The sequence below is a fragment of the Diorhabda carinulata genome, chromosome 9, assembly GCF_026250575.1.
Source record: "Diorhabda carinulata isolate Delta chromosome 9, icDioCari1.1, whole genome shotgun sequence".
NCBI classification, from domain to species: Eukaryota; Metazoa; Arthropoda; class Insecta; order Coleoptera; family Chrysomelidae; genus Diorhabda; species Diorhabda carinulata.
This window is the reverse complement of record NC_079468.1, coordinates 1,737,556-1,761,452: the sequence shown is the minus strand read 5'-3', so window position 1 is coordinate 1,761,452 and position 23,897 is coordinate 1,737,556. Positions and strand designations below refer to the sequence as shown.

The 23,897-nt window shown below is 30.8% G+C and overlaps 3 protein-coding genes across 5 annotated transcripts; 1 reads left to right on the top strand and 2 right to left on the bottom strand.

The window, feature by feature from the left end:
- The first annotated feature begins 11,295 nt into the window (after positions 1 to 11,295).
- Positions 11,296 to 23,870, top strand: LOC130898215 (ATP-dependent RNA helicase vasa). Of its 3 annotated transcripts, none has more exons than XM_057807323.1 (11): positions 11,296 to 11,512; positions 15,492 to 15,539; positions 15,691 to 15,982; positions 16,039 to 16,250; positions 16,312 to 16,497; positions 16,650 to 16,871; positions 17,875 to 18,051; positions 19,443 to 19,635; positions 21,688 to 21,978; positions 22,037 to 22,206; positions 23,692 to 23,870. In XM_057807323.1, exons 2-11 carry the CDS (start codon positions 15,492 to 15,494, stop codon positions 23,755 to 23,757), a joined length of 1,857 nt encoding a protein of 618 aa, XP_057663306.1. In that variant the 5' UTR covers positions 11,296 to 11,512; the 3' UTR covers positions 23,758 to 23,870. The 3 variants fall into 3 exon arrangements, with proteins under 3 accessions (XP_057663306.1, XP_057663305.1, XP_057663304.1); XM_057807322.1 differs by lacking the exon at positions 11,296 to 11,512 and adding an exon at positions 15,195 to 15,269; XM_057807321.1 differs by lacking the exon at positions 11,296 to 11,512 and adding an exon at positions 15,208 to 15,400.
- Positions 11,941 to 13,907, bottom strand: LOC130898218 (odorant receptor 2a-like). Its single transcript, XM_057807326.1, has 5 exons — positions 13,903 to 13,907; positions 13,070 to 13,172; positions 12,338 to 12,442; positions 12,127 to 12,282; positions 11,941 to 12,065 (listed from the first exon to the last, which is right to left on the bottom strand). Exons 2-5 carry the CDS (start codon positions 13,115 to 13,117, stop codon positions 12,003 to 12,005), a joined length of 372 nt encoding a protein of 123 aa, XP_057663309.1. The 5' UTR covers positions 13,118 to 13,172; positions 13,903 to 13,907; the 3' UTR covers positions 11,941 to 12,002.
- On the bottom strand, positions 13,770 to 14,686 carry LOC130898217 (uncharacterized). The gene is made up of 2 exons (XM_057807325.1): positions 14,194 to 14,686; positions 13,770 to 14,140 (listed from the first exon to the last, which is right to left on the bottom strand). Exons 1-2 carry the CDS (start codon positions 14,633 to 14,635, stop codon positions 13,869 to 13,871), a joined length of 714 nt encoding a protein of 237 aa, XP_057663308.1. The 5' UTR covers positions 14,636 to 14,686; the 3' UTR covers positions 13,770 to 13,868.
- Positions 23,871 to 23,897: the final 27 nt, after the last annotated feature.

Genomic DNA, 23,897 nt, shown 5'->3' with positions numbered 1-23,897 from the left:
AAAATATTTATTATTCTATTTCGATTTCAGGAAGCGGCAACGTCGCGATATATGTCTTAGTCGTAGAACGGTGGTATTAGTCATCAACAGATGGAAGGCTTAAGATGAAACGACAGAAAGAAAGTACAATTTGTCGTGATTATAATCAACTTAAAGGTCTCACTATCCCCAACGTTCAAAATTGAAAGCTTTTCCGTTTGTTATTTACTCAGCCTACGGCGAATTTTCCGATCACTTTATTTGACGGAAATTTGTAAACAAAACACAGTGCAGTACTTAGGGGGCGTAACTTATTCAATTTATTCTCATCGATATTGAAACAACAAATGATTTTTTTACAGTGTATGGAATGTAGGTGTAGGTTCTGTTGATCTAAATTTGGAATCTATCATTATTTTTCTAATTATATTTATAGAAAATTTGATTAAAAACTTTTTGGGATTCAGATTCAGACGTATTGTTTCGCAAATACCGTGGGTGTTCCTATATGTATAAAAACTATGTTAAATCGAATAAAACCACATTCAGAGTTCGAATTCCAATAAAATATTTGTAGAAATTATTTAAATCAACACGAAATAATGAAGTTACTGGTGATTTTTTCAATATTTGCTGTTTTATTCGTACTGTGTTCGGCGCAAGTGAATTTTTCGCCAAACTGGGGCCCTGGAAAGAGATCACTTTCGAAATTTGGTGACAATTGTCAAGACAACATGGATACCATCAAACTTATTTACGATTTAGTGAAGAACGAAGCGGCAAGGTTAGAAATATGTAATAAATCTTGAAAAAAAAAAACGAAATACTTTTGGTCTATCTGTTAATATGGTATTTAAACAATAAATATTAATAATAATGATTTTTATTGTGAAATTATTGTACTAAATCGACTTTATGGCCAATATTAGTAATAACTACCCGCCATAAACGTGACTTAAAGTGACGGTATTAAGGATATCGAACAAACAGTTTGACTACCGCTGTTATTCAACTAAAAAAAATAGTCCAGTCAACTCACCGCATATTTCGTTCCTTTCCGAATCGAAATCCGCTGGATCCAAAATAGTAGAAACCGTATCCGTTCTAATAGTGGTTCTCAGATTCGGTACCGATGACATTTTAGCAAATATTTCAAGATGTTTCTCCAATAAAGGTATCACAATATCTTTATTCCCGATTCTAATTTCGTCTTCGTTGATTCGCCGATCGAGGTGAACCTCGTCTTCGCGTTGAACGTTTTCTATGATCTCCTGGGGATTTACCCGGAGTTGTACTACCGCCATGGTACTCACGGGCCACGTTTTGCTGTGATTCAACGTCATTTTTATCCGTTTTTGTTAATAACTTCAGCATGTCTCTAATAATCGATAATAACTTTTTTAATATCAACAAAAAAATGAGGTTTAGTAAGTTTAGAATTAAATCAATTTTATGAGAAACTGTTATTTTAGAACTGTCAGCGATACTAGCAGAAGTTCCCAACTCTATACTAACACCCGGATGTAAATATTAAAAATGTTTCAATTATGGACATTTTATTAACAATTGCAGTTACTAAACGGCATTTAAATATCAATAGGGTACATTATGTTCATAATTATAGATTAAGATAGTATTGAAAAATGTGTTATAATGACTAATAAAGTAGTTACAAGGTTATGGTAGTCAACAACTGAAAATAAATAACATCTTGGCAACGATGTAAAACAACTGTCATTTATGTCGTAATATCGGTATTATTTACAGTTTCCTACGATGCTACGAATAATCGATCTTTACGGGTTTGAAATGAAGATGGCGCCACTAGCACAATTTACAGAATCCTAAATTATTGCAACACTTCATTTCTACTCTAATGAGTACTGTAGCTACAGGGTGAGTTACTTCCAAAGTAATAGATCTGTGAATTGGTATTATAATTGGATCTATTTGAATATCAGTAGATGTTAAAGCGTGTAGAATGTTATAAAGAGAACATGACAGACTTAAAAATATGTTAACTAAGTAATTTATAAACCTAGTAGCGACAGCACTGTATAAAATATCTTCAGACGTTAAATATTTTACAAGACTGCAGAACTATGTAAATAACAGACTTTTCTATGTTTGGAAATGCTATTTGGCAAGACACTAGGAATATTACTGATGTTATCCGACGTAGATTTCTTGCAAGTAATACCTGAAACAAAAATATTGAATTTACAATCGAGCTTTATGGGAAATTTTATTTTAAAACATCGTGAAATGAAATTTATTCGAAGCCAAATTGAAATATTAGTAGAAGTAACTTTGAAAAGATTCGAGTCGTAACTCTAGCGTGTCGTCCAGTGTTGCCACACACAAGTTTATATTAGGTTGTTCAATAGTTTTGTTAAGAGACTGATTTATTGAAGTGAAAATTTAATTTAATTCTGATCTATTGATAGTAATAGACGAGTTTTATTTGTTATTGTACGAAATAAATCGATTTCAAATAAATTGTAATTTGTTTCAGTGTATATACAGGTCATAAAGCAAAAATTCGTAAAGTTTAAAAATAATGGCGATCCATATCGCCGTTATCAAACAACTATTACCAAAGAAAACCGACCAATCGACAAAATAATTGGAAATTTATTATAACCTTGTCGACAAACTTTTCGAATAGCAACAAAATTTTATTTCCGGCAGTAAAACTTAGATGCCAGACTGGTCAGCAATTAGAGAAGAATTATTGGTTTCATAACCCATTTTAAATTGTTTAGAATTGCTTTTCATTGATACAATTCATAAATAATACTGAAATGAAAGATAATACAATTTACTTTAATAAAATAATATTTATTAATAATGATAATTGTTCATAATCAGCTGCAAGAAATACGTAAAAATAACTATTGAAAATAACGCTTCCAGCTCTATTCGGTAAAGTTAATCACGTCTAGTTCAGTGATGCCAACTTGAAATATTTTCCCCCAAATTTAGGAAGTACAATCGAAAAGGGGATTTTATCAATAATAAAAACCATTTTCTTTGAAAAAAACATTTTATTTTCAAGTACACAATCAATTCTAAATAAATGATTTTACAAAACTATTGATTTACAATGATTTAAATGAAAATATGTATATATACAAAAGTATGAGTAATCGAATAAATAAAAAAAAATCATTGACAGGTCCTACGAGTTTTAAGTATACAGGGTGAGCTATGAATCATAATTATTAATAACTTTGTGTTATGGAAATGATCGAAAAAAGTTATTTACAAAAATTGTGGAGAACGACATGTTTCTTATGCGGAAAATATGTCGATATCTACAGGGTGGTTTGTATTTGCATACAAAAATATATTTTTTATAAGGACATGCTGTATACTGATGATCTTCGTTTTAGGCATTTAAAATTACACAATAACAATAATTAAAAAAGAAATTTGTACCACAAAAAATCAATTTGATGAAAATCTAGTGGGAACCGGTAATTATTTCACAATTTCGTTATCAACTTTACCTAAGTCACTTTTCGACGACAAATTCCCTTATATAATCCATCCTAAATTGAAAATAAACTCATAACCAGAACATAAATCCTATGGAGAACTCGTAGGGTCACTGTCGAAGCGGTTTCCCAATACCGGAGACACGATAACACAACTGACAAATTGGCAATTGATTTTTTGCTACAACTTTCTCTACCGCTACATATTTTTTTCGGTAATAAATATTCTTTGGACGTACTACGGACCTGAGCTATCTACTAAACAAGAGATACGTCAATACGTTATTTAACAGTCTCAACGTATCGACACTATTTCTTTCAAGATAAATTATAGTCATAAAAAAACATAATTTTTATAAACAGTACTATTTTACAGATAATTCATACACTCCCGGTATAAACAGTACTGATATTTTATTTAAAACTATCAGAACCGCCCCGTATATACCCATCACGTGATATATTATTTTACCTTCCAAAACGTCAAGAAATTTATGGTGTATTTGAAACAACGCCAAAAAGATTGTAAACACGATTGATGTAACGTATTGTATTTATTATAATTCATCTTGATAAATCTGTATTGTTTCATTAAACCTTCTGGCAGGATTCCCATTAACTTAGATTTGCAGACAAAAAGACGAGGTCAGTGACATTTCGATTCAAATCATTACCCCGATTCAAAAGTTGTATAAAACAATGTCAAATAAATGGCGAGAATAAATTTAAGTATAATATAATGTTTTTAATAACATTTTAACAAGCTGATTTGGGTGAAAATAAAATATTTCTTTATAGTTTACTTTATTATATAACTCGCTTTCAATGTATACGCTACGTCACATCCGTTTAATGGCGTACGTCAAATTTCACAATTTGTAAATAAAAATGAATTTCGGCAATAATAACGATAAAATTAAACAAATTAATTCCTCACGCATACTAAGTATGTCAGTTTTGAATGATTTTCATTTTATACGAATTTATTAGGAGTAAGTGAATTTCATCTATTAAAGTTAGGTACTTATACATTTGTGTGTGGTAGAAAATAAAGCTCTCGACAACAACCCCAAAATCTACATGAGACTGAGTTAAATTCTCATTTGGGTAATAAATTACACCGATCAGAGGGACGTCAAGTATGTTTAAACGACGAGGGTTAGCTCAGTAATCTGATTTCCCGGTAATTGCATTGATATGTGAAAGAAGTAATTAACAGCCTATGTGAAAATGTGTTATTCAATATTATTAAAGAAATTGGGTATGTTTGATTCAAATAATACGATAATCTAATTTGGAAAATGTTCATGAATGAGTAGGTGAAAAGAATCAAATAAAAAACGTTTAGATTAGTCTAGTTTTATTTACAGCGTTGCCAAGTTATTTTTATAAAACGAATTTAATCAAATATCATGTTTTTTTTTCATTTATGAATCTATTAGTCATTTCTTTATTTATATTAAATAATTAATAAAAAATATATAATAAGTAATATCAAACTTTAATATACAGTATGAGATGGAATATAGGAACGAAAATAAAAAAATCAAATAAAATTTACATTTGGCAACCTTGTGTCTGTACGCCGGAAACCAAATTATAGGAATCTGTAAATGAATGTCATTTGCGATTGAAGATGTTACATGGATAACTGAAATTTTGAATCTCAAAAGTTAATAAAAAAATACGCGGGAAATTTGTACCTAGGAAATTTTTAATCCAAGGTTTAATTATTAAATAATTAACGATATTTCTTATATATTGAGATAAATAAAGATATTAGATTCCTATAGGTAGATCTTTTGTGTTTGTAGTTGGAACTATAGATGGCGTTACGAAAGTATGAACGAGCAGCGTTTTGTTATGACGCATGAGTATAAATTAGTGTCTGGAAATGAATTTCGAAAAGAATTGAATAATACTGGCACTCTATTTAATTTAGATGAATATTAGGTTTCAAATAAATTGTTACCAAGTTTGTTTTGTTTGGATATTTAAAAATGGCGATGTTACGTCATCAATAATATGGCGTCTTCCGATTAAAATCAGATTAATAATGATTTTTTGGCTGGAGTAAAAAGTTACGTTAACTATTTTTTTGTTTTTTCCTGGACTATGAATATTCGTGTTTTTTCCGCTTGCGTCTATACGACTTTTTCCTCTATGCAGATCGTTAGTTTGAATCAGGTGGGGAATAAAAAAAAAATAATCTTTGGAAAGTAATCGAGTGTCAAAGTAAGAAACGTCGATATAATCAGGGATCTTTTGTAGTTCGTTGGAAAGGCGTCTGCCGGAAAGCCATCTCAATAATACAGATCAATTTATAACTTTAGTATAAGAAAGAGAGATAATAAAATTAAATTTTACCGCATTCAGCTGAAATTCTATTATTATGGGTGTTGGTAACTATGTTACATAAAAAAACTAAAACTCATATATTTCCACTTTACGATATATCGTATCTAAACTTTGAACTATTAAAGAAAAATAGTAATTCAACTGTTAAAAGTTTCGTAATTTCAGGAAATATTATTTATAGCACTAATATTTATAAAGTATCAAACTATACCTATATATTTATTTATATTCATATATATTTATAATTTTTTTTATTATTCATACCAGCAGCACAACGTGGCAACGTAGCTTTTTAATAAATCAACAAACTGTGACCTAGCGAACATACCTCGAATATAATTTGGACTGGTCCAAACGTCAGAGGCGCCATATTGTTTATCTTAATTTTCAAACTCTAATTGGATTGAAAGCAAAATATTTCAGAATTCAGTACTAGCTTGTAAATACAAAAAAATTATTAATATTTGTTTTAAAAAAGTCTAAAAATATCCATATAGTGATATAGCGAAGCGTTTCATCCTCGTCGTATCGTTCATCAATCAGATCCACACCAGCAGTCCATCACTGTCTGCCTGTAGTTTCTTTTTTATATAACTGAAGGATTAGTTTTAAGAACGATGGCATTTTTATTAATTTGCTTGAATTGGAAACTCGACAAGTTTGTATCAATTTATCTTGATAGATTTTCAAAAGATATATTTATTGTGTGAATAATAAGGATATATTAACATCGTTCATTTTAAAAAATATTTTATTCAAAATTTCCTCATTTAGTGATAATGACATTTCATTCAAATGACAGAAAGCTTTATTTTCCCTCTCTATTCATTACTAGATAAAAATCGATAATTTTTTCATTTTTAAAAGATAAAACGTATTTCTTTTGGTAATATCATTTCCTCCTCTATTTTATTACAGTTTGTCTATGGTTGACATCATGACATATTAGTTTTGTTCGTGGATCTGATTCGAACATGCGCAATTCTAAAATTGTCGTTAGGGAAAAGTCATTGACCCCTTAACAAAGCTATTATTTCGTTTAGTGTTACTACATTCTGATGTCAATCAAAAAATAATTGGAATTAGGTTTGAAGTTGATAAATCTTTATATATTTATTTTAAAATATTTGTACTAACTATTTATTATTCCTTAAGAACCATGTCCAAACTAAATTTTAACTCATCTTCTTGTTTTTATAACTTTAAAACAATGCCAAGAGAGTATAAAATCTATTAGACCAACTTTTAAGTTCCTTTTGAAAGTTCGGAGATGCAATAAGGCCATAACGACACTAAACTTTCTGAAAGATTAAAATAGATCGAATAATTTGAGTATCTAAAGGACGATAACGAATTCCATTATCTGCATTAAATACTTCTAAGGATATCCAACTGGTTGACAATTGAAACACAATTTAATACATTGGGCATAATAATTATACAAGAACTAGAAAAGTTTGGCAACAATGTTTGTTGTTTGTATTCGTTGTATCATCGCATTGATTACTTTTTGAATATTTCTTATTGTATTTCTTTATTCGTGTAGAAAGCTATTAATATAATTTGAGATATACCTCTTACAACTTGTTTTATCCTGCTTTAACTCAAAAGATCGTCCTGATTCTAAAACAACCCGTATAAATTTTCTGCCCCATTTACATTTAGATCTATGGCGTTCGTTCATCCTCACGTGCTTTAGTGTTCGTGCGTTCATGGATAATATTTGGTCCGTGACCTTCTTTTGTAATTATGATAATCCGGATTGTGCATTTTAACTATCACAATCAGATTGAATCGAAACAAGAAAAATACATGGAGCAGAAAAGCTAAAATATACTATATATTTATTTATAGCTCTTCAACGATAAAAAAAGTCGATGATCCTAATTTGTATTAAGATATAAGTAAATAGAGATCGAGATACACTTGTTTGTAGACAACACTGATTACACTGGAGCACGAGAGTTTAATAGTTGCGTAGTTGCCGTTACTAAGAAAATATCATTTAATTTAAGATTTTTATTTTGAAGTTTCTTGACAGTGCTTTGTAAATTATTTATAATTATCCATTACTCATACTATTGAACAATAAATTATAGTCTTCTTAATGTCTTTCTGAAATATTAATCTGCCGTCTTCATCCTAAAGATGATATTTAGGTAGTTGAAAGATTAATAATAGACGTCTTCCTGAATGCCCTAAAAGTCTGGTCATCCGCTCATACATAATGCATCAAAAGGCTTGTAAACTCAAGAATCTTTGATTCTTTCTCTTTTTACAAAGCCTAATCGATTTTTTAACAGTTAACTACCTGATAAAGTGTGTGATAAAACATTAAAAAAATATGGCAACACTGGATAGTGAATCAACTTACACTGTAAAAATAAGTTTCATTGTTTTTTATTTGGAATACTTATTTCATTTTGACTATCGTTAAATTTCTAACCTAACTTAATCTGCTTACTTAATAGTTACCAAATATATTGATGCTTATGTATGTAAATTATTTCGAATATTATTATCGTCTATCTGTAGATTCAAACGAATTTATCCTTTTATCTCGGAATTTAAGGATGTAGTTGTAAGGCACCTTGAATTTCGTATGAAATTTCTCTTTAATTATATCGACATGAAGAGAATCGTGAAGCTTGCGGAAATTTTAATAGCTTAGATGAAATTACCATTCTGTTTTAACTGTGAAAATTGCAAACACCCTTCACAGTACATCGTATATTTTTTCCTAGCTACAAGGGATGTTTGAGGTGAATCAACTTTCCTGAGAGAAATTATGAAATTACGTGATTTTCGTATATTTCGTAAAGGAATATGAGAGAGAACGAGAGAATTGTCACAATATTTTATTTGGTAATGGTAAAGCTGCAGAAAGGGGCGAGTTAAGTGAATGAAAGACATTGTCTGAGTGCAGTGAAATTGCACAAAAAAAAACATCTACAGGGTTTATTTATCATAAACTACTATTATTATTGCGAAAAAAACTACCAAAACAGTATCAATATGGTTTAAAAAGAGGAAAACAAAATAAAAATCAACAAATGAGTTAAAATCAAATAATTGTGTTAAGTGGGTTGTCTATCTCATTGTATATGAGACGTTATGTTGGTTGCCTAACCCAATATATTTCAGAAAACTATAAATTGTTATACAATATATTTCAGAAAACTATTAGCGTTTTATAATAAAAAAGACTTTATATAAATTGTTATAATTTTTAATAAAGCGCAAGAAAACAATTTTAGTTTTATTCCAATATCATTGTACTTTATAGTACAATGAAACAAAGAATGTCTTTCACTAGAAGCAATTAAATGAACTTTATTCGCTTTTTGTCGAGAATAACAAGTTTCAGATGTTTTTTTTTTTTAATCAAAATGGAGTTTAAATGAGCTAGACAGAAAACTAGAAATCAGCGGTCTGTATTCGCATCCATGGAAAAGAACACATTAAAATTTTAAATTTGAATCATTGCTTTCGTTGCAGTTTCCTTATGGCTCGTCACGTTTCTGTTAAGTGATATTTTTACTATGAAACGGATAGGGGCGACTGAGGTTTGTTAGGTATTTAAAATTGATTTTGTCGAAATTACAAAATTTTCTGTTATCAATGTAATCAGTTATCAACAGCTACATATTACCACAGTTTAAGTATGTAGAAGAATTATTTTACAATTATTATGGATGTATCTTGAAGGATTGCACTTAAAACGGCCCTCGTAAATGTGGCATCCAAATTTATGAACTAAAAATTGATATTTCTATGGTATTTCAACATATATTTCGTAAAATTTTATTATATTGAATAAAATTTGCTATAACTGTGATTTTTTAAGACACATTTAAGATTAATTTTTCAAAAAGTGATGATAGATTCACAAAATATGCAGAATATATTGAATATTTATTAGAAAATTTTCGTATCATAACTCTGCTGAAATGCAGTTGACTTTCTTTAGAGAATATAGATACTTATAAGGACGATTTTCCCGTACCCTGATCACCAGATAGTCCGCCTTCGATATCATCCGGCTGACGGATTGTTAGCGACTGCTAATCAATTATATATTTAACCATATTGAATACTGACATAGTACTACTTTCGTGCTATCTGGTGGACAAAGTTGGTACAACTAAACATACTGAAGCGCGCATAGTTGCCAGATTTTTTTAAAAACAAATTCTCATTTGCTGCTTTGTTTAAAACAAAGGAATCAGTTTTTACCAATATAAAATCATTTGATGACGACGACAATATTCAAGGACAGTTAGATAGAAAAGTATATATGTTTGGGTTAATAATTATTCACAATATCAGCCAAAATGGATTAGATAAATTTCGTACTACCACAAATAATTTTTCAACGGACGCAAATAATAATTTAAGATCTGGCAACATCGTACAGTTAATAATTGTTATGCTTATTATTGTAACTGATTATTTTTCATGAATATATTAACGTCTGTTGTTTTTAAATGAAATATTAAAATCAAAATTGAAAAAAATAACAAATCAAGTGTTATTTCGTACATCTTACTAGCATACAAAACAGAAATATAAATTGAATTTCATTTTTTCACCGTATGTATCAAGAACAGAATATTTCCTTGTTTTGTTGGGAATAATATTAAAACAAAAGAGGGTCGGAAAAATATGTTAAATAGGAAAATTGAACGCGGTTAGAATATTAAGTAAGTTCAACGTATTTACTTCATTATACGGCATAGCAAACGGTTTAATAAAAGATGAAATATTTTAATTTTCTCTATAATGTAAAATAAATTGTAAAAGTAACATTACCATCTTTATTTTTCTATTAAAATTCGAAGTATAGTTTCAAAAAAACAGCACCGATTATGTATATTTATCTGTATATATACATAACCTCAAATAAAAACAAAATTACTTACTATAACTGTTCCCCCACTATTTTCCCGCTTTCGCGATCGCCTGTTGCTACCGAACGAATGTAGGAGCCCTAAGGGCCAGCATCGCATGGCCGAAAGTGCCAAACTGAAGTTCGGAAAGCTCCAAAAGGCGATTAAAGCTCCTCCAACGCGGTCCCACGTGGCGAGGATGATGGCAGCGCATCTCCAAAAGCTCTCCCACGCGAGCTTTTCGAAACGATGCCACAAAGCCGAATCATTATAGCATCCTGGAATTGGGAGGCGAGCGAGAACTTTACTTCAAAATAGATTAACATACAGGGTTGTTATGATAAAAACAACTAAATTTTTTTAATATAATATATTATATCGAAATAATTAGAAATATTAACATTTTATTAACAAAATAGATCAAACTTATAGTATTAATGACCTCACTGATAGTTTTTAGCTCACTCTATAATATTTGAAAAAAATTACGTTGCTCATAAAATAAATAAAGCTCGGCAACACTGTCCCCTGCCATAGAAACTTAATACTACAAATCTCGAATTGTATCTAAATAGGACATCTTGCAACATTGACGTCAATCGTATGTCAAAACTATATAAAATAACGCCATAAATTGCATTGCTGCATTTATTTCTTATTTCAGTAGAGTTTTTGTGTATTTGTTTTCTTATTTTTGGATTTTGTGAGTGTATGTTGTGAATAAAAATAAAAGTTCTTATTAGTTCTCATAAATGTAAGGAATATATAACCTCAAGTGCAATACGGGTATGTAAATATACAATAACCTATAAACAAATTAAATAAGGCACTTAGATAATTAGCATAGTGTAGGGATTTAGTAATTTTTATTTCATTTTAAATAAAATTTTGTATCAATTCTTCTTTATCTAATAAATCGGTACAATAAATGAATTCGAATGTCACTGAATATTACGAATTGAATATGATTCATAATAATGCTCATAATTTTTAATATTAGATTATTTAGAACTCGTTTCCAAGACATCCGAATACTATAAAATATTCAAAATAACTTATGTTATCAATGTGATAGTAGCTTTACGTTAATACAAAAATTTGTACTTGATCAACATATTAAATTCTTTATAGTTGACCGCGCTGTTGCCAATTTTTTTTTCTAAAAGGATAAAAGTTATTAACTATTGGATTTAATTAAATGAGAGCTCGGTGAATTGTTTTAGAGTTTATTTTTTGCTAACTTATCATAAAATTTCCACTTAAACATGATTTCACATCAATCTTCTTCGATAATTAAACTATTTAGTATAGTGTAATAAGAAAATGACGTTTTCATAACCTAAAATAAACATGGCGTTGATACTAATGATTTCAGTAGAATATATTTGTTTATCCCTTACCGCCATAAAGGTTTCTAAAGATAGATCTACAAGATTCCAAGCTTTAAACTGTATGGAATGTTGTGTATTATTTATAAATATAATCAAATCTTTTTTCGAACTATTTGAAGTTTCAATCCAAGCACAAGAATAAGCTGCAAAAGGAATTTTTTCACTCTGAAAATATCGAAGTTAATTTGCCAATTGTTTCTCGAAAAATATACTTGATTACCTTTATATTAACTTGTGTCGAAAACCAGCAAGGTATAAAAAGCATAATGAAGATAGATAATTGATAAAATATCAAATGAAGGCACTGAAATGAGTATCTGTCTTCCTGAAAATCAAAACTCTCAAAGTTCCACCATTTTTTATTTTTTTTAAATATCATTTGCTGTTAAAATCATGAAATAACACCACCCCAATGCTACTAAGTATGAAATAAAACTTTTAATTCTAAAATAATAATCTTTGAATCACCCTGTATCCTAAAATAGTTCATATCACTCCGCCATGTTATATTAAATGCAGGCAATTATTTTAATTGATGAATTAGAGAGGGAGCGACCGGTGTACTCTGTAAACGTCAAAAGTTTGATGTATTTGACACCTGAACGTATATGGCAAAGATTAATAGACAGAACAGATTCACAGAGATGCAAATTGAAATAATCCATAGAATTACATAGAACTTTTAATTCGAAAGACATAGTTTGTGAGAAATACTAATAATTATTGAGAATAAAGTGGAAATATATAAGGGAAATGTAGTACTAAGATCCCTAAATGTTCATATTTTTTATTAACTTCAGTTGTAATTGAAAAGAAATATACAATTCTTAAATTGCGTTAATAGAAGTTGGTAGTGCCATCTATTAACGGGTAGACAAATTTTTTTCTATCTATATGACGATCTGAATTATTTTATAGCTGTTATTTCAAAATTTTAACGTTTCTTACTTACAATTATCGATATCATGAAAAGTGTTGTACAAAATGCTAAAAGACACATTATTATAAACGAAAAGTATATCAGACTGAAGAGTGTCTCTGTATTTTCTGCAAATCTACAATCAAAAATTTATTAAATATCTAAAATGATCCACGTACAGATCTAAAATAACAATCGTAAAATATTTTGAAATGGAAAAATAATTTTTACCATCAGTAGACTACCTAAACAGTGTTGTCATATCTCATTTAAATAATTGAAAGAAATTTTAATGATTTTAACGATTTCTATTAAAGTGGACAAATAGGTATATAAATTTTAGAGGGAATTAGATCAATTACGTTTTAAATATCTCACTTCAGATATTTTATTTCATTAAATATCAAATATTGATTCAATTTACTGTTTTTGATCAGCCATATTGTATTTTCTTTCTTCTCAATGTCACGTCAATCGGGTTACGAATTCACTCGAGTCACGAAGTTGAAAAAGCAGCAAAATACCTAAACAGTGTTGTCATTTCTCATTTAAATACGTGAAAGAAATTTTAATGATTTTAACGATTTCTATTAAAGTGGACAAATAGGTATATAAATTTTAGAGGGAATTAGATCAATTACGTTTTAAATACCTCACTTCAGATATTATATTTCATTAAATATTAATTCATTTTACTGTTTTTGATCAGCCATATTGTATTTTCGTTGTTCTCAATGTCACGTCAATCGGGTTACGAATTCATTCGAGTGACGAAGCTGAAAAAGCGTGTTGTCATATCTCATTTAAATACGTGAAAGAAGTTTTAATGATTTTAACGATTTCTATTAAATGTCGTAGTGTTATACCTCAGTATTCGCCTATGATGTAGTACGGATTCCTTAATTTTAACGTTTTTAGTATGTTCTAACCTATGACTTAACATGTCACATTGCAGTCCTATAAAAAGAGCGAACCCCACCATGAAATAATTCGTAACAACGTTTATTACAGATATCATTCCAAGTGATATCGCTTGGAAAAGATAAATTCCCATTCCTTTAGTACTAGTCGTTACTGCTTCACAGTATTTTTGTCCACTCTCCCCTAAAAATCAACAAAACTTACTAACTATGAATTTCGTGTGGTAGTTTACTCACCAAAAATCATTCTACCTATTGGGCAACCTAACGAGGGTAAAACAGAAAAAACGTACATAAAAATTTTGAAATTATTGTAATATTTTAACATTTTCTTCGTCATTTTGACTTGCTCGCGATTCTTTGGTTGGAAAATTTCATCGTCCATGGTAGTTAATAATTCTAAAAACTCTTTTCTATACATGAAAAAGCACAGCGAGCGAATATTTCCCATGAGAGCTATCGGCAATACGAAGCCGGCTGCCACTGCAGTTTCCAATGTATTAGATTCCAGCATATCGTTAAATTTCATTAGATTGTACATCGCCAAACCTATATTCACTATTATAAAGTATGAAATATATAAGAATTGATATTTGGTTTCGAATATATAATCCCATACGCCGCAGGATTTTACTAGAAGTAATTCTGGTTTGAACGATTTCAGAAAATTTATAGACATTTTTTTTTTTAATAAAAAATGTTACTTTACCACGTTTTATATATTTCTGTTGAAATAATAGGGAAATATCACAATATATATCTACTTATAATTATAAAATCAATAAATTAAACAATGAAAAAATGTTTTTGAATACATTCTTTTAAAAAGAAAATTATAACGACAACTTCAAAGAGATTGTTGTATCAATTATGTAAATGCCAATGCTTTATTAATTATGAACATAAAAGGATGAGAACAATAATTTCCATATTAATAATTCGATTAAATCAAAATATTAAATGAATTCATTATTTTACATTTATCTATAATATCCATGTTAGGCATTTTTTAAAAAGAATACTACTAAAGTAATATTTACAATTTCTCAAATATATGATAAAAATATAATTTATTTGATAATATATTTTTTCGATTCTTTCAAAATTTACGTGAATATATCTTATTTGTTATTTTATTTTTCATAAATAAAGATATTTTGGAATATATTTAACCGGTTTTATTAGTTGTCGACGCTAAAAACAGCCTTATAGTACTACATCTGTTTATTCTGTCTTCTCTCTTTTTCTAATGCATTCCTACTATTCATATACCAACAACCAAAAATTGTCCTTGAAATTAATTTAGGGCACCGGTAAGAACAAAAAGTTTTTTATTTCTATTTATAAAAAAACTCGTTGTCATTTAATGGAACCATTATCCTAAGTCGAAATATATAAGAACTGTTAATTATAAATCGAAAAGATAAATATATCAGAATATATTGTAAGTTAACCTAACACGTGTGGTATTCATTTAATATTGGCGGCAATAGTGGGAAATAGAAAATTATCGAGTAAATTTGTCTTTTTTATAGATGATGGATTATGATTGGGATGATGGGGCACTTAATACCCCTACAGTGGTAAGTTCTGTTTTTAAATACGTAGAAGTCATCGCTTTTATTATTTCAGATTATTTTACTTGAAACTGAACTTTTTTATGAAATCGTAACAAAATTCATTGATTTATAATAATTTAATAACGTAATTGTTATATATCACAAATTAAACTAGATCACGGGTGTACCTGCCGAAGGTGGTAGAAAATTTACAGCAGGTCGTGGTTTTAAAGCCATTCAAACTTGTACTGAAGATGACAGTTGGGGAGACGACAGTAACTACAACACTACTTGGAATAATGGAGTTTCAAATGGTGACGATAGGGTAGGTAGTCGTCGGGGTGGTAGAGGCGGTCGAGGAGGTAGAGGCGGATATAGAGGAGGTAGGAGTTATCATAACGGCAATTCAGGAGATGAACCTGCGGATGATGCTTGGGGAGATTGTGGAAATGAAAATACAAGTAGAAGTAAGAGTTTATCTTAAAAATCATCGATAATATTACTTAATCACCTGTATTCGTAGGTCAAGGTAGAGGACGAGGAGGTGGAGGTCGGGGCCGTGGTGGAGGCTTTAACGGAGGTGGTAGAGGTGGATCTGGCGACAGAGAAAACGCCGAACCTCCAAAACAACGCGAAATTTATGTACCAGTCGAACGTACAACTGATGAAGATCTGTTTACTACTACAATTACGTCTGGTATAAATTTCGTTAAATTAGATGATATTGAAGTTAAAGTAAGTATTATTGGAGTTTTTGTTGTATTGTGATTATACTTTTGCGTTTGTATCGTTGTAGGTAAGTGGTGAAAACGTTCCGACGCCCATTTCCTCATTTGAATCAGCAAATCTTCGACCGCATCTATTGAATAATATCAAAAAATCTGGTTATTTAAAACCGACGCCTATACAAAAATACGCATTACCGATTATAATGGGGGGAAGAGATTTAATGGGATGCGCCCAAACTGGATCAGGAAAAACAGTATGTGATCATTTTATGTTGTAGTTTTACTAATTTTTTTCATTCCAGTCAATGTTTTTGTATATTTTTTTGTTTAATTTGGGATCCGTGTCGGTTTTCGATTTTGAAATTCAATTATTTGACATTGAATTGATATTTGAAACTATTTTTAGGCGGCTTTTTTGTTACCTATGATTAATCATCTAATGGCGAGCCAAGACGGTCCAGTATTAGATGGAAGCACTTCTCAACCTAGGGTAGTTATAGTCTCTCCTACAAGGGAATTAGCTATACAAATATTCGAACAAGCTAAAAAGTTTGCTTACAATTCTATAGTCAAAACTGTAGTAGCTTATGGTGGTACATCGGTTAATCATCAAAAAAATCACGTTTTGGTAAGTATAATGTGAAAATTTTTGTATTTCAGCCAAAAAATTTGTATTTTTTTCGAGTTTTATTTAGCAACTGTACAAGACAACTGTAATTTCTAACCTCAATGTCACCAATAGGAAACTCTCATTGGGAGAACAATTCATATTAACACCACAAGCTTCTCAACACGAAATTGATAAAAAATTCAATTGCCTATTTAAGAGAACAAAGAATACAAAGCAATTGTAAATTAAAAACAACTCGGATTTTTATATATCGTAGATAAGAACCAGTATGGTTCCAAAAACAGCTAATCCTGGATGCTAACCAACAAAAAGTGGAAATAATTGAACAACAGTGGAAATTATTTGGATACTTAGTGAGTAAAGGTGATATCGGAAACCAAACAAACCAAAAGAAGAGGAAGATTGATCATTTCAGCCACAACGGCTGAAATGATGTCCTCTAGGATTGTGCTGGGATCTAATAAGAACAGATCAGTGACAGTTACAAGGTCCAGCTCGTTCGAGCGCTTACACAACAAGGGTTAAGTGGTTGGAATCGTCAAATCCACCAATGGACCCAAAACGCATTATTCTTGACCGTCTGCTAGTAAGGGAGACTCTGGATATAGATCCCTGGTATGAGACATGCTAAGGTATCTTGTACTATTTTAAAGGCAAGAAATTTGATTGGTGATTGGATTTTTGACCAGATACAGTCATTTAAGAAACCATCTTCACACTATAGACATCATTGTCGGTCTAGAGGTGTTTGGAGGAAGAAGAAAGGTTCAAAGTGAAGGATATTGGTGATTAGTGGTGCTTAATGGCTCTTGGTAAACAAGAAGGAAATTGTCTTTAACAGTCACATGTAAATAGCTTACAAAAACTATACGAATAAACGTCGTTTTATAAGTAGTGCATTCGCCAAATTATAATATCATTTAATTTAATCGAACATGGAGGGTTTATATATATCAAACTGATTAATTTGGTTAACTAATCGATATTTTTTTTTATTTAGAGTGGTTGCCATATATTGGTGGCTACACCCGGTAGATTGAATGATTTCGTCAATAAAGGCCTGGTGTCTTTTTCTTCGATTCAATATTTTGTCCTCGACGAAGCGGACAGGATGTTAGATATGGGATTTTTACCAACGGTCGAACAAATGTTGGGACATTCCACTATGCCGGCAACGGTAAGTTTTTCGCAGTGTGGCTTTGATATGAATATTGAGTATTGTTACTAAATTCCGAATAGCCCTCGTATAACTATTTTTCCTGGAATTTCTTGTATAATTTCAAAAAAATCGTTCGTATTACAAGGGGTGATCGAAAAAGTGAACAAAATTTTTGTTTTACATAAATTTTGGATGTAATTTACATGTTAGATTACGGGGGGTGACCAAAAAACTTACTTTAGATTTTGAATATTTGAAAAAATTAATTTTCTTTTTGAAAATTAGGTAGTTTTGTGGTTGGGTTCTCTAAATTCTATTTAGATATCGTTATAATATCTGAAACTTCGATTTTTTAAAATTTATAGCCATCCAGGTGAATGCAGTTACTGTTACTACTTTCCGGGTAACCCTCGTATTATTATTTTCTCTTAAATTTGTTCCACCAGTTTAAAAAACGTTCAAATCACAAGGGGAGTGATCAAAAAATAAAAATATCTATTTTTGAGGTAATTTTTCTTATTATATTACGAGGGGTGTTAAAGAAATTAACACTGAAAAACTTTTAACAGATGGGGTTGTTGTTATATGCTTCTCGATTTAGTTTATGTATAATTTTTGTATATAAATTTCGTCCTTTATTGTAAGGTTGTTGAAAAAATGAGAAAAAGGAAGAAATTTTGTCTTTCGCAGTCTGGCAACGTTGCTTAAATATGAACATTGAGTGAAATTTTCAGTTATTTTCGGTTACGGCTCACCCAATGTCTATTTTATGGGTAACCTTTTTCTATAGTCCGTTCGTACATGTATTTTCCAACATTTCAATTGATAATTCATCCTTTTTCTATAGTCCATTCGTACGTCCATTTATTTTTATTGTCTTCAATTTTTCTCCAATTTTTATAGTCCGTTCGTACTTATATTTTTCAACAGTATAACGAGTAATTGAACGTTTTTCTATAGTCCATTCGTACGTCCATTTATTTTTATTATCTTCAATTTTTCTTAAATTTTTATAGTCCGTTCGTATCTGTATTTTTCAACAGTATAACGAATAATTGAACGTTTTTCTATAGTCCATTCGTACGTCCATTTATTTTTATTATCTTCAATTTTTATAGTCCGTTCGTACTTATATTTTTCAACAGTATAACGAATAATTGAACCTTTTTCTATAGTCCATTCGTACGTCCATTTATTTTTATTATCTTCAATTTTTCTTAAATTTTTATAGTCCGTTCGTACCTGTATTTTTTTGAAATTTCAATAGATAATTAATCCTTTTTCTATGGTCCGTTCGTACGTCCAATTATTTTCATTATCTTAAATATTTTCAATTTTTATAGTCCGTTCGAACGTGCATTTTTTCATTATTTTATCGGATGTTTTCATTGAAATTTTTTGTTTTTCAGGGGGAAAGACAGACGCTTATGTTTTCGGCGACGTTCCCAGAAGAAATTCAACATTTGGCCGGTAAATTTTTGTTCAATTACGTTTTCGTGGCTGTGGGTATTGTAGGAAGCGCTTCCACCGATGTCGAACAAGTCGTATACGAAGTCAGCAAATTCGATAAACGAGAAAAACTCATTGAAATGTTACAAAATGGTAAAAAATTTGTTTATACATTTTATTTGTCTATGAAATCAGATTCTGATACGTCATCCAGTTCCAAATATCAAAATTTTTCAACGTATTTCCATAATTTATGATTTTTTCGTTTCGAATATGAATAATGGATATGTTACAAGGGATTTCCCATAAATAAAATCAAAATGGCGACGCTGCCTTCACCCATTGACAATTCAATCCAAAATTGTATTTACTTTATCACCAACCCTCGTATAATTACTTTTTTTTTTCTACAGAATTTCCTTTTACCATTTTAAAACGTCGTTCGTATTACAAGGGGTGTTCAAAAAAATCAAAATCTATTTTTTTTTTAGATAGATGTGGGATGTATATTACGAGGGGTATCGAAAAAATAACAAAGGGACATTTTTTTTTTTTTTGGTATTTCACAGATTTTGAATGTACACTTCAAATTACGAGTGTCAAAAAAAGCGGGAAAATCGATTTTCGGTGCAAATCTACTTTATATTACGAGGGATGCTCAAAAAACGAATGGGGTGGAAAAATTTTCCAATTTAAGTGTTAATTTCATATTTTTATATAATTTCCTGTTAAGTAAAGGTAGTTTTTTATTTTTTCAATGGCAGATTTGTTACACGTGTTACTTTTTTCAATTTTTAATCAATAAAATCCTTTTTTGGGTCGAATTTCTCAATTTTACCGTTTATTTTATACTCTACTATCTACAGTATACGATGAGCACGAGAAAACTAATAATCTGACGCCAATATGGCGCGTAATTCTTTAAAACGACTGTTACTACTTTCCGTATATCCCTCGTATCATTTTTTGTTTTCAGAATTCCTTCTACCATTTCAGAAAATCCCACACAAGTGGGACGAACTAAAAGTGAAAATATATTTTTGTTACATGCAGATTTTGGATGTAATTTTTGTTTTATATTACAAGGGGTATCGTAAAAGTAAAGAAAATGATGAATTTTTTGAATAATTCATATATTTTGGATGTAAACTTTATTTTATATTATGAAGGGTAATAAAACAATGAACAATTCCGTTATTTCACATATTCTCCACTTATATTAAGGAATTATAATTTTTTTTAAACGTTTTCTTGTTTCGGGTCTTTTTTTTTTCATTTTTCAACCTACAAAAATCTCATTTCGCGACAAATTTCACAATTTTATCGTTTATATCAGACTCTACGGCGCAAACGAACAATATGGCGATGCAAACCCCTTCCACCCCCGCAGAATTATGTAAAACGTTGTTACTTTCCAAATAGCCCTCGTATCATTTTTTTCCTCCTGCATTCCTTTTACCATTTCAAAAAATAGATCAAAATACAAGGGGGGTGAAGGAAAGTGAAATTTTATGTTAGTTTTATAGACTTCGGTTGTGTTATAGTACGAGGGGCATAGGAAAAATAAACAAAATGCAAATTTCTTGAATATTTTGAATGAAAATTATTTTATTTTATGAGTGATAACGAATAAATGAACCGTTCTGTTATTTTATATATTCTCCATATCTATTAAGGAATTATATTTTTTTTTAAACATTTTGTTGTTTCTAGATTCAATTTTTTCATTTTTCAACCTACTAAAATCTCATTTCGCGACGAATTTTACAATTTTATCGTGTATTTCACATTCTACTGTATACAGAGTACTTTTTTGAGACGCAAACGAACAATATGGCGATGCAAACCCCTCCTACCTCCGCAGAATTCTGTGAAATCTTGTTACTTTCCGAATAGCCCTCGTATCATTTTTTTCCTCCTGCATTCCTTTTACCATTTCAAAAAATCGTTCAAAATACAAGGGGGGTGAAGGAAAGTGAAAATTTATTTTCATTTTATAGACTTCGGTTGTATTATAGTACGAGGGGCATCGGAAAAATAAACAAAATGTGCAAATTTTTGTTTTGGTCTAGCAATTAATTAAATATTACGAGAGGGTGACCATAAAAATATATATTGTGGATGTAAAACTACTTTAAATTACAATGTGTATCCAAAAAATAGTCTTTTCTTTCTATTAATTTGAAATATGATCCGATCGAGCAGGTCCACAAGAACGAACAGTGGTATTCGTGGAAACCAAGAAAGTAGCCGATTTTTTGGCTACTATTCTAAGCGAAAATGACATTAAAACGACGAGCATTCACGGCGATCGTCTTCAACGCGAAAGAGAACAGGCCCTGTGGGATTTCAAAAAGGGCATATGCAATATATTAGTAGCTACCGGAGTGGCCGCTAGGGGATTGGACATCGAAGGCATCCAGCACGTTATCAATTACGATTTACCCAAAAGTATCGACGAGTACGTTCATCGAATCGGACGTACGGGGCGAGTAGGTAAATATTCAATTCCGTTCCACGTAAAATATTTTTTTCATTGCGCCTTATCTTCTAGGTAATAGAGGTAAAGCTACGAGCTTCTTTGATTCGCATCAGGATTCCAGTTTGGCTTCTTCCTTGGCGGTTATATTGAAACAGGCCGGTCAAGAAGTACCCTCTTGGTTGGGTAATGCCGGTACAGGAAGGGGAGCGGATCGTTCGTTTGGCGGAAGAGATATCAGAGGGGTAAGTGTCTTTATTCATTTTTTTTTTTTCCTAACGAATTACGTTAAATTGTACTCAGTATCGTAACTAGGTTAGGTTAGGGTATCGTAACTAGGTTAGGTTGGTTTTCTTCTTTTCCTTTCGTCTATTTGGTATTCGATTACGAATGTCCTTAATTATTCGTTTAAAATATTCACTTACTTTAGTAGAATGACTACAAAAGCTCTATTGGAACTCATATATAAAGGCTACTATCTGTGCGAGCTCTTTTTACAAGCCGAAAGCTCTATTGATGCTCATTTATCGAGTCTATGTTCATTGAAAGCTCTTTTTTCGCGTCAAAAGCTCTCTTGAAGCTCGTATATAAAGGCTACTATCTGTGCGAGCTCTTATTGCAACCCGAAAGCTCTATTGATGCTCATTTATCGAGGCTATGTTCATTGAAAGCTTTTTTTCGGGTCAAAAGCTCTCTTAGAACTCATATATCAACGCCACGATCATTGAATTTTCTTTTTGCTAATCAAAAGCTCTCTTGTACAATTCACATCATATATCTTAAAGTAATCTTTGACGAAAAGCTCATGTGGAGCTTATATACCAAGGCTATGATCGGTGAGAGCTCTTTTTGGAAGCCAAAAGCTCTCTTGAAGCCACTTACTTTAGTAGAATGACTACAAAAGCTCTATTGGAACTCATATATAAAGGCTATGATCTGTTGGAGTTCCTTTTGCGGACAAAAAGCTCTCTTGATGCTTATCTATCGAGGCCTTGTTCATTGAAAGCTCTTTTGAAGCTCATATATAAAGGCTACGATCTGTGCGAGCTCTTATTGCAACCCGAAAGCTCTATTGATGCTCATCTATAGAGGCTATGTTCATTGAAAGCTTTTTTTCGGGTCAAAAGCTCTCTTAGAACTCATATATCAACGCCACGATCATTGAATTCTCTTTTTGCAAATCAAAAGCTCTCTTGTACAATTCACATCATATATCTTGATGTAATCTTTGACGAAAAACTCATGTGGAGCTCATATACCAAGACTATGATTTGTGGGAGCTCTTTTTGCGGGCAAAAAGCTCTCTTAAAGCACATATATAAAGGCTATGATCTGTGGGAGCTCTTTTTGTGGGTAAAAAGCTCTCTTGAGGCTCATATATAAAAGCTATGATCTGTTGGAGTTCCTTTTGCGGACAAAAAGCTCTCTTGAAGCTCATATATAAAGGCTATGATCTGTGGGAGCTCTTTTTGTGGGTAATAAGCTCTCTTGTACGACACCTATCAAGCTGGTTTAAAAAACTCAGTAACTTAGAACCCAATAAGATTATGGGTTACAGGACGGTTACCTTGTGATGCAAAGATTAGAAAGGTACAGGATGATACCTGCCCAGAAGACCGGTAATTGTGAAGTTGTCCATACGGAAAGGTTGCAATACCTTGACTTGGGGGGTCTATTGAGTGGTTGTACTATAAATTTTAGAGGTTTCGTAATTTGTATTCAATTTTCAGGGTGATTTTGGTAAGGCTCAGGACTACGCCGTGGATCCCGTCGAAGAAGCTGACGAAGTGTGGTGAATTGTTGAAAGACCTCTAATTGATATTTAACCGAATAATTGTTTTTAATGTTAGAATTGAGTTTATGTTGAATTTTTTCAGACTCTTGGTGAATAAATTTTTCATTTGTATCCGAGATACATATTATAAGTTGTTGCTTA

Coding starts and splice junctions, on each gene's coding strand:
- LOC130898218 (XM_057807326.1), bottom strand. CDS start 13,117: ATGTGTCTTTTAGCATTTTGTACAACACTTTTCATGATATCGATAATT. Junction 12,443..13,069: donor TTTTCATGATATCGATAATT/GTAAGTAAGAAA, acceptor TTTGATTTTCAG/GAAGACAGATACTCATTTCA. Junction 12,066..12,126: donor CTTTAGAAACCTTTATGGCG/GTAAGGGATAAA, acceptor TGTTTATTTTAG/GTTATGAAAACGTCATTTTC.
- LOC130898217 (XM_057807325.1), bottom strand. CDS start 14,635: ATGTCTATAAATTTTCTGAAATCGTTCAAACCAGAATTACTTCTAGTA. Junction 14,141..14,193: donor AATAGGTAGAATGATTTTTG/GTGAGTAAACTA, acceptor GTTGATTTTTAG/GGGAGAGTGGACAAAAATAC.
- LOC130898215 (XM_057807323.1), top strand. CDS start 15,492: ATGATGGATTATGATTGGGATGATGGGGCACTTAATACCCCTACAGTG. Junction 15,540..15,690: donor CACTTAATACCCCTACAGTG/GTAAGTTCTGTT, acceptor AAATTAAACTAG/ATCACGGGTGTACCTGCCGA. Junction 16,872..17,874: donor ATCAAAAAAATCACGTTTTG/GTAAGTATAATG, acceptor TTTTTTATTTAG/AGTGGTTGCCATATATTGGT.